General features: G+C 44.2%; 1 protein-coding gene across 3 annotated transcripts in view; it reads left to right on the forward strand.

The window, feature by feature from the left end:
* The first annotated feature begins 375 nt into the window (after positions 1-375).
* Rgs7bp (regulator of G protein signaling 7 binding protein) overlaps positions 376-11,151 on the forward strand; it is a 107,795-nt gene continuing 97,019 nt past the window's right edge. Inside the window, exons 1-2 of one of the 3 annotated variants that reach the window (XM_050160436.1) lie at positions 376-1,269; positions 2,150-2,316. In XM_050160436.1, coding sequence (XP_050016393.1) covers positions 1,105-1,269; positions 2,150-2,316 — 332 coding nt within the window. In that variant the 5' untranslated portion in view covers positions 376-1,104. Of the gene's footprint in view, positions 1,270-1,635; positions 1,752-2,149; positions 2,317-11,151 lie in introns of those variants that run through there. The other 2 variants (XM_050160434.1, XM_050160435.1) reach the window with 2 other exon arrangements.

Consider the following 11,151-nt stretch of genomic DNA (forward strand, 5'->3'; position numbering starts at 1 on the left):
GCGTTTGCAACACCACCACTTGAAGTGGCGTGAGAATGAGCACCAACTTGAGTGGATGCCGCTGTGCCTTCACCTTATTGCCCCTCCCGGGAACAAAGACCAAACAGAAGCAACCCAGGAACACAAGGCTGTCCTTGGACGCTAGCAAGGGAGCTTTCTTTCCAAACAAAATACCTCGCTCCCTCCTGTGGCCCCTAAAAAGTCTCCTCTCAGATGACTACGGCCTTAAGCCCCAAAGGGTTTATTTGAAATCCATGTTTAGATCCCAGCATGTGGCAATGTTCTCTACTCTGATGACACTTTTCTTTTCTAATAATAGAGCAGATGAAGTAATATTGCAATTGATGTTCCCGGGAATTTGATTGGATAAGTGCATAAACTGTGGAAGGAAAGGAGATTGTATGGACGGATCACATTAGTATTCCTGTCCTATCAATGTGCGGGGCCACGACCAACGTCAGCCGGACCGACTCGGTGCGTCTGCCAGTCCCGCCACGGATTCATCTGGGATCCTCACACAGACCAGCCAGCAGAGACCAGGGATCAAGGCGACCGATTAGCGCCAGTAGCCTGCTGCGGATCAGTTCGCCCCTTCCAGGCCTGGCGACTGTGGAGGGAGGGGAGAGGCGAGCGGCGCACCGCTGCGGGAAGACACCGAAGCAAGAGCGACACCCCCTCCCGCCCCCCACCTTGCAGCGCAGGCTTTTGAACGCCGCTTCCCCCATCTGAATGGAAACCCGGAACCGCCCGGCGGCGCGTTCCTCCTCGCTCAGTCTGTCAATCCATGCCGAGAGGAAGGCGGTGCAAGTCCGCGCCAGCCGCGTCCAGCTCCCGGGACAGGGCCGGCAACGCTGCTGAGCAGAACTTGATCGCTCCTCTTCGTCGCTGCTAGTGGAAGCGATGCTGCACCGCACAGGCAGCGCTTCCCCGGCTCTCCTTCAGGCTGAAGGTTACCCACCCGCGCAGCCAGCCGCAACCTTGTGAGCCGCGCGCGCCTCAGGTCCGGGCTCCGGCTGCTCCGCGGCGGCGTGCAGGGGGCAACCACCGGGCCGCCCGCGCCGGGGCGCACTGCACCAGCGGCTTCGGCTTAGTGGATGTGTATGCATGAGTTCTGCACCGAATGGGCGCAAAAAGCGCCCCAGTCGGTCCACCCGCTCCTCGATCTTCCAGATCAGCAAGCCTCCGCTGCAGAGCGGAGATTGGGAGCGCAGGGGCAGCGGCTCCGAAAGCGCCCAAAAAACCCAACGAGCCCTGGACGACTGCAAGATGGTGGGTGAAAACTGCGCCTTTTTCCTTTTTTTCTTTTATTTTTAAAGGGGGGGTCGTGGGAGTCGTGTATCTTAATCCTTTGCTTGAGTGCCAGCCACTCCCCACCCTCAGCCTCTCCATGCCGATCACGTGCATGATGTACTATTTTTAAATCTGCACTCCCCCAGATGCGGGGTGACACCCAGGTCGAAATGGCCCTGCCAAGACAAGAGTCATGGGTCTGGATCCTGGGAGTCAGAGGCTAAAGGTGATACCTCTATCCTTACAAGAAATGGTAGAAGCGAAAGGGGGTGAACAGGCTGACTCGCCAGAGAAAGAGGGTGGGGGTGCGGCTGTGTGCTGACACAGTAACAAACAAACCCAAACAGAGCGCAGGAGCGCTGCAGAGGTGATGAAAGGTCCCAGCGCAGAGGACAGGACGTGGCCAATGTTTCTGTCAGGGTCCAAGCCGGAAGCTTCAGTGGCCCCGCTGGAGGTGGAAGGTTTGCTTGTTGTGTCCTACTTTTTTTTTCCTCCTGTGCCACTTCAAATCCATGTCCTAGCACTAGCAGAGAGAGTATCTATTTCAGAGCCCCCAGCATCATTCTCCAGCGGCCTGGGAGTGGCTTCATAGCTTTCCAAAGATGTTCTTGCTCTTCAGAAACCGAGTCTATAAGTGGGGGCATTTGGGACCGCAAATGGAGCTTCGATGGCTAGCTTGCTGAGGGAAAACAAACATTGGTTTCGGATAAAGAGACTCTTGCCACTCTTGTGCCTTAAGCTTTAAACGGGTTCCTTAGTTACAGACAGAGGTCAGTGAAATCTCCGTTTATGTACACGAAAATAGTTAAAATCTGATGATAAGTGAATGTTTAGTGAAAGAGATTGGCTTGTTTTCCAGCTTGTCCAAGAGTTCAACACACAAGTGGCCCTGTACCGAGAGTTGGTCATTTCCATCGGGGACGTCTCAGTCAGTTGCCCCTCACTACGGGCGGAAATGCACAAGACACGAACCAAAGGCTGTGAAATGGCCCGTCAGGCACACCAAAAGCTGGCTGCCATCTCAGGGTAGGAGACTCTTGACTTTATCTGATAATTCGTGTACACGATGCACGGAGACTGGCAGGATTCTGTGGTGACTGGAACTTCAGAATGATCTGAATAATGCAAATCTCATTTTAACCAAGCATCCCGGGATGAGTGAGTTCTTAATAAGAAAGTTGTGTTATTGGGATGGTGGAAAGAAAGACAGACAGACAAACACAAATGCATGCACATGTGAGATTTGGTCACGAACTGACTTTTAAAAAAGTTAACTTTCAGTTAATTAACTGGAATTGGGAGCTTAGAGTTTTGGTGAGGGGAATGTGTGCCCCTTAAAGTTACATTATTCTGTTCGAAGATGAGTTTTTGAAGTCTTCTGCTAGACAGAAGGCCTACGCTGGAGAGAGAAAAATCTTTGCTAAATCTTAGATTTAGTAAGCTATTTATGTCAGGTGATACATTCCTATGGTGCTGCTTGAAGTGGACAAAATAAAATCTTAAGTAAAAATTACATTCTTCAACTAGATGTGAAAGGAAGTTTTGACCCAAGTGAAGGTTGTTTTGTTGTTGCTGCTGCTGTTTTTGCTTTGTTTTGTTTCTGCACATTGGGGATATTGACAAATCTGAGCTAACATTAGCTAGATTTATCCCTGCCCCCATTTTTATTTGTTTTTTGTCATATTTATGAATTCTCAAATCCATGGAAGATGCTAATAGAGTAAATAAAAACTCCTTTTCTGGGATGCCATCTACTCCATCTGGACCTCAGTTTCCGGAAAGAACCAATGATTTGCCAACCATTGTTGTCAAACTCGGTACAGCCAGAGGCATTGTGGGAATTCTTGCAGAGACGCTTGTAAGTGCTTGATTCTGTCCTAACCTAGCCTTCACGCAGGTTTTATTTTCTGAGCGTGGCTTTATCATAATACAAGTGTAGATGCATCTGCTCACCTGAGGATGCTGCAGACCCATCTCCTAGGCAACAGAATTAATGCCCTCTTTCCCGTCTTCAGTGCCGACAATATGTAATAACATTACGGGCATATCAAGTTGAGAAAATCACGTTACATTTTAAAACAACTCATTTATGTTTGACAATAGGAATTTTATTTCATAGAAAAGATAAGTTTCCTCATTTACTTGAAGAGAGGGATACACAAAATACCATGCAAATTTATTTTATTTAGGAGTCATGTGGAGAAACTTTATCTTTTTCTATTGAACTGTATTTAACGGACAGTAGTGGGGAAGTAGTTATTTCAGGATATCGCTTTAACAAACACCAAGAAACAGTGTGGGGAGAGTGAAGTAGAGTGATGATCAATTGAAAAGTAGAAAAAACACTGACTGGGAAGGAGAGCAGGTTTGGACAGGAGCTTGATGCTCATCACTGAAAGTGAACATCTCCATAAATTCAAGATAAGGTCATATCCAGAGCCCCTTCTAATCGGAACTCAGAATGAGAACACAGTCCAATCAGAGAGGGCGGCTGGGGGAATGGGCAGGAACTCGTCAGTTGAGTTTGCTGTACTTGTGAACTGAGTTTGCTCTCCGAATCACTTAGGTAAGAGTCTGAACACACTGGGTAAATGGTGAGAATTGAGGATGTGACGTGTCTTGGATTTCCTCTGAGCCTGACAACCCTTCGCTGCTTGCTTATCTGTTAATCTGGAGATGGTGCTCAGGGAGGCGGGTTTATAAGAATTGGTGAGGAACAAGGGTGTTCTTAGACCTCTATAAACATAAAATTCCACAGTAGCCTAGCATAGAATTTGACACATTCCCCTTTAAAAAAAATAATTAAATGCAATTTAACATGTTTTATAAGAAGTGACAGTGCTACAATTGGGGGAAACCCCGTTAGTTACTTACCATCTGGGCTCTCCGAATGAAGGATGTGATTCCCTTTGGTGGAATTCTGTTTCTGAGACTGCTTGATTGTGTGGCTCTCATGCCAAGCTTGAGGTGAAGACTGGCAGGAAGGCTGTAAGATTCACTGCACACTTTAAAGCAGGGGGTGAGAAGTACACAGATTGCTGGGCAAAGTAGAAAGACCGAGTTTATTGAGTGTCTAGGACCTGTCATCTGAGAGGAGGATTGCTATTCCTGATCTGCAACTCAGAGATGCTGGGTAGGTCTTCAAAGACTCAGAAAAATGTGCCGCAGAGTCGATTGACCTCCACATTTCCTTTCCTGGAAGCACTACTCTTTTCTCCAAGTAAACTGTTATATAAGAGGATTTTTTTATTATTGCTAAAATATGGGTGAATTTTAAAAAGAATAATCCAAATAAAAGAAGTTATAAAATATTTCACATTGTATGATTTTATTTATGTTAGGTGTCTTTTTCTCAGGGGGAAAAACCCCAAATCTATAGAGACAGAAATTAAATTAGTGGTTTCTGAGACTGGTTGGAATAGAGAGTGCCTCTTTTAAAGATAATAGAATTATTATTTAGTATAATAGAATTATTTTAGGATTGGACAATGGTGGCACTTGTAGAACTTTGTGTCTTTACTAAAGAGCTCACTGAACTTCCCACTAAAAATTAGTTAATTTGAGGATACCTCAATAAGTTTTCTTTAAAGATGCTGCCACCATCAGTATGATTAACACTGTATTTATTTGTTGACATCATTCTTTTCTACTCATATAGCTTATGATAAAGCAGCATACACTGTAGGAAACAAAGAAAAACAAAACTTTCTCTTTGCCTTTGTCAAAATGCCTGTGCAATAACCAATCTCATAATACTGATGTGTTGTTAATGGTAGGAATACAGACAGTTAAGACAAGGTTTTGGAGAATAACTGAACTCTTAAGACACAGACTACCTCTTCCTAGTCCATGAGCCCAATTTGGGAGGAGGAAGGAAGGAAGCACAATTAAAAGGAGACAGGGAAAATTAAAGTGAAGCAAGATTGGAAGGCAAAACGACAAAAGTAATTGCAAATGACGCCACAATCACGTTATGACTCTCAGCTCTGACTAACTGAAGCTTTCTGGGGATGACAGTGTTCTTGCTGACTAGCTCTGGGTAGCAAAGTCATTTACCAACATGATCCACAATATCTCATGCTGTGTTTGGGGTCAGCGGCTGGTCCAGCAAGTCCTTTGCTTTCAAAGTACAAGGTTCTTCAGAATTGACCTTAGCTGGGTGACTGCAAAGTCTTCTCTGACAGGGCTGTCAAACTACCAATTCTTTACAACTTAGATCCTTCTCTAGATGGTACACCTGGGGTGGTGGTGGGTGTAATGCTTAAAGATCAATATTAAAAATGGTTCACAAACTTCTTTACACACAACACATAGAAAGCTGATTTCTTAGGCAGGTCAAAATAGCATCGCTATGCCCTGTTTGGTGTGGAAGGCAAAAATCTAGACTCTGTCTCATTGGGATTCCTTTCCAAATTGACTTCAGGGACACCTTGAAAGAATTCTTGGTGCTCTTGGTCAGTTTATATTTAGGTAGAGGGACGTTGGATGCAACTTACCACAGTGCATATGGAGATTTGGGAGTGGGGCAGATTTTGTAATATCTTCTGAGACTTTTGTGGGATTCATGCTCTGAATCTCACTCAGTTCTTTATCTAACAGTTTGTTTTCATGTTTAATCCCAGGCAGTTGAGAGGAGTGTGTGGACTCAGTAGACAGAAAGAATCATGTGTCCAGCCTGTATGGTGGCATGTCCCCATCAGAGGCTACTCTGGGCTAAAACCCAGTCTCTTTCTTCTGTTCGAGTGCTGAAACCAACAACAACAACAACCCTTTCTTGGAAAGACAAAAAGGGGGTACCCATGGAGCCAGCATCCTCCAGAAAGCTCCAGGGCTGTTCTGTGACTAGAGCACTTACGGTGGGGATCATGTCCCCAGCATTGCTTCTAGGGGGTTTCTGTTGGACTGAGATATCCTCACACCTATACCTTATCTTAACAGCTCTTTCAGAGTCAAAGTGAAGAAGGGAGCGGGACAGATCCTATAAACAGCTGTAAAGTGGCTATTGTGAGAGGCAAGATTAGAAAGAGCACTGACTCTAAAGTAAAATAGACCCCGATGAAGTCCTGCCTTCATCCACGGCTTACTAAAGACACACGTGGAGGTCAGTGAGCAGACTGCTTCACAGTATGGCCAGACACTGCTATTCACAAGTAGTGTGACCCTGGGCAGAAGGATTATCACCTCAGGTTCTTAAGACAAATAAAGCCAACATGTAATAGAACCAAATCTCATGGTGTTGTGAAGAAACTGGCTGTCACATAGTGAGGGCTGTCATTACATTCAGGTCAGTATTTCTACAACTATGAAAACCCTGAGAACACAGATTGCCAAGAAAGACTCGTTCAAATTTTTATATTAATCCATCAAATACTTTTCAAATAAATGCTTTAGCTGGAATAAGTTTTGTTTGCCTTTCTTTCTTACATTATCTTCTGAGGTATTTTCTATATTGAAAATGCCCCTAGAGAGCTATCTAATGTCCTATTCTTGAATACTTTGCAAATGAGATGGAGATGTGAAGGGTTGAAAGTCAGAATTATTTTCTTTATGTACACGTCAGCCTAGATCATTCACAAGTCATAGAATGCTTACAGAGTCTTTAACTCGCTTCATTATGGTCTTCATGACATTGACCATGTCTGCTGAAATCACTGGACACCTAAATGACAGGGCTGAATTGATGGACTTCTCAGCCCCTGTCTTCATTATTGCAGCACTCTGTATTAGTGTAGAATCACAAGGGTGTTCGTTTGTGGAACTGAACTATGAATATCATAAGCACTACACAGAGGGTTCAGTGCTGAAAACCTAAAACTAATGTTGGGGAATCTGAACATAACTCCAGTCACAAAAACATGCTATTTCTCTGATGGCCTTTTGCTGCAATGTGCTAGTATCAATCATAGGGAACCAAAACTGCAGGGTCTGGGGGTTTTTCCTCCAGCAATGTTTTCCCACCAAGCTAGGGCATTGTTTTTCTTTCTTCTCCCCCCTCAGAGTGTTTCAGTTTTGTTTGTTTTCTATTCTGAATTTTTTTAATTCTATATTTCCCGATCCCACTTCTAGCTGATTCTGTTCCATTCCTTTGTTCTGTGTGTTCAGAAGTTGAGGTGTGTGAGGGAGAAGGATGAGAACAGTGGCTGATTCACAGTGTCCCTTTGGACACTCTGGCTGAGACAGCAGTAGTTGTGTGGGGTGGAAGATTGATGAGGAGCTAGGTGACCATGGATGCAGTTCCTACAGCTTCCTTTGAGTCTCATGATGGAGGATGTACTGGTTGGGCAGTGGCAGCCTCAACTGTTAGCAAAAAGATCTGTAGTTGGCAGGCATGCCGGGACATCAGTCCGACCTTCATCTTACCTTGCTATATGTGTATGTTTTCCTTAAAAAGAACTTCTCTCTCACTGGCCTAATAGTGAGAGACAAGTTACAGATATGTTATTCAGTAAGATGATGATGGAATCATTATTCTGAATCCAATGCCAAGAATCATGATCTAAAAATGTCATAGGCTAGGTGGCTCAAACAGCAGAAACATGTTGACTCAGACCTATGGAGCTGAGAAGGCCAAGTCGAATAGCTGAGCAAAGTTGACTTTGAGTAACTCACCCCCCACCTCCCTCTTGGCTTCTAGGGGTTTGCTAGCAGTCTTTGATGCTCTTTGGCTTGTTAAAGCATCTCTGCCTTCACCTTCACTTGGCATTTCCCTTTGAGTATGTCTATATCTAAATGTCCCCATTTTGCAAGGATACCCAACTTATTAATTAGGAGTCCACCCTAACTAGGAGTGATCTTACTATAGTTTAACTCATACCTGCAGGATGTGATTTCTGCAGACAGGTCACATTCTGAAGCACTCAAGTTGGAGATGACATAATTCAACACACCACAAACATTCTTGACCTTGCTTTGTCTAAATGGGAGGAGGACAGTGAAGGTAGAGTTTTGTCCAGAACTTTCTACATGACCTCCCCTTTCACAAAACAACAGCCCAAGACCAAATGTTTTATATTTGCACAATTGCAGTTTCTCTTAGGGGTGGAATTTGGGACGACAGAATGAAATGGATGTGTTCTAAGTCCCCAATATGGTTAGCACCTTGTTTTACTTGATTTAACTGTTGGTACACGAAGGTAAACTAAGAAACAAAACACAAGAGGGTAGGAAAGAGACCACCCAATGGTATGTGAGGCATCACTGACTCTCCCTTCCTGGTTTTCATGGGAGGATGAGCAAACAGTGGTCCCTTAATGGTGCTAATATTCTACGTAAGAGCCATAAGCATCATCCCCAGCGAGTGGCAAGGTACTGACACACAGCAGTGTGAAAAGATTCCTTCCTTAGTTGGTTTGTTTGTTACTATGGCTGCTCTACAAGATCTCCTATTGACTGTGAAGTTTCCCCTTCTTACTTTTTTTTTTAACAGATCAAATGGCTTTCACCTTCTTAGAGTTTTCTTAATAAATGCTCCCATTAGAGAGAAAACTGAATCTAAAATGAACTTTAGAAGATCTACCGTCACTTCATTATTTAAATAATGAAGTGCTGGAGAACAAGGTCACGCTTCTTTTATGTCTGTATCCTGAGAAGCAAGTTCAGTGGTGCTGTGTCTTATATTTTCATTAAGTTTACAGGTTTTTACAGGTATCTTAACATTGATTCTTGAATTCTTATCTTGACTTTAGTAAGTGTAGAGAGATTAATCATTCTGCACCACTTTGGCCAGGGTTGACTTACTTTTTTTCTGTGTCAAAATTTTTTAACTAATATACTGATTTGAGGAACACGACAAGGAAGCATTCCTGGGGCTTACTCCTTCATTACTACAGCAAGTCAGTGGTCAATGTGTGTCTTAGAGTTCTGGTTAAGGTACCATTTAATTTAGGTCATTGCACAAAACTTGGCTTGTGGCTTCATCTTGGGTAATAAATAATAACCAGGCACTGAGCTGCCTTTTTAGAATTGTGCTCTAAACCTTTAGTCCTAAAAGCGTGGCTGTGCTGCAGGCTAGGGAGATGCCAGGACATGGCGTGGTCATAGTGGCAACTAGATTACCTGGTTGTTTATTTATTTCTCTACTTTGGAAGATAAGAGTGTGTATGTGCACATATGTTGAGATGAGGGGTTGACATTGGATGTCTGCCTCAGTTGCTCTCCACCCTACTTTTAGAAAGACAAAGTTTCTCACTAAGCTTGGAGCTGGATGATTAGGCAGGACTGCCTGGCCAGGAAGCCCCAGGATCCCCACCCTAGCAAATACTTCCCCAGCATTATGATTATAATGTTGTACCACTCTGCACAGCTCGTTATTATGAGTTCTGGGGTTTGAACTTGGGTCATCATTTTTGCTGACATATTCACCTCCCCAACCTCCACAATACATACATACATACATATTAAACCTCATGAAAAATGTAGTTGTTTATATAGAGTTATATACAGATTTAAACACATACAGAGCAAATTTATTTATGAGATCGGATCTTGTTGGATAAAGTATCCACGTCTTTAAATTGTTTTACAAACAGATGGTTCTGAATGATGGAAGACCATAGATACAATCAGATCAACCGAAAGCCCACATTCTCAGCCACAGACACATATTAAGCTACGAATGGACATTAAGATCACAGACTAGAGGGAGCTGCAGCCTAGTAAGTTCTTCAATCATTATGGCTACCTTGATGTTACCCTCACCAACAACCTCTCATAGTATTTTATTGTTTTCAGTATGTGTTGAGCTTCCTGTTTTCAACAAATCTGTAACCATCCTGAGCTCAGAGACGTACCTACCCAGGACATCTCCTTCTTTCTGCCTCCAGCTGGGCTGCCTGCCTTCAGTCCCTCACCTTTTGTCTTCAGTTTAGTCCCGGGCTCCAGACTAATCCCCCTTAAATGTTCTTCTGATCTTGCTACCTCTGTGCTTTAAGACTTCTAGAGATTCCCTGTTGCCTAAAGCAGTATTTCTCTGATGTGATCCCTGGACCATCCGCACGGAAATCACCTGCCTTCAGGTCTGAAAATCTAAGAATTCTGGGCATGAGGCCCAAAAGTCCAGACTATTAACAAGTATCACGGCATTCCCCCCAAGACTCTGGAACATACTACACAGAGACCTGCTGGCCTAATGCGGTGGTTGTCAGCCTAAGCCACCCAGGGAAATCATAGATGTGGCTCCAAACATTTGTAGCCCCTGGCTTTCGTGCCTAGAATTTCTGATTCAGTGGGCCTGGAACTCAGCAGAGGCACTGAATTTTTATATTTTAAATCTTCCTACAAGAGCATCAGAAGGGATTTTGTTTGCCTACATTAAAATAGAAAAAAAAAACTTCAAAGACACCAGAAGCTCATCCTCTCACAGAAAAACCTTACAATGGGCAATTCAGAATCAGGCACAGAGGCTCATAAAACCATGATTCTACTTTATTTCTAGTTCACGGCATTTGTCTGCAACCTCATTTCATGATTCAGACTATGAAAGGATTTCCAGCCCTGGACCCGAGGAGGAAAAGAAGAGGGCCAGGGTCTTTGAGGAGTTCCAACCAGAGCTCCGTCTAGAACTACATCGGATGGTCGCATAGTCCCTGCACACTCTCTGACTAGATGATGTATTCTTTTCTTACTATTTTTTTATATCCTTTTTTATTTTATTGAGAATAAGAAAAAAAAGTATCCGCCTCCTCCCAGCCTCCCATTTCCCTCCCCCTCCCCCCACTCTTCTCCCCTCCCCCCACTCTTCTTCCCTCCCCCCACTCTTCTCCCCCTCCCCCCTCTCTTCTCCCCCTCCCCCCACTCCTCTCCCCCTCCCTCTCCTATCCAAAGAGCAGTCATGGTTCCCTGCCCTGTGGAAAGTCCAAGGTC

This window comes from Alexandromys fortis, unplaced genomic scaffold (genome assembly GCF_014885135.2).
Source record: "Alexandromys fortis isolate MF-2015 unplaced genomic scaffold, M_Fortis_MF-2015_v1.1 scaffold_76, whole genome shotgun sequence".
In the NCBI taxonomy this organism is placed as follows: domain Eukaryota; kingdom Metazoa; phylum Chordata; class Mammalia; order Rodentia; family Cricetidae; genus Alexandromys; species Alexandromys fortis.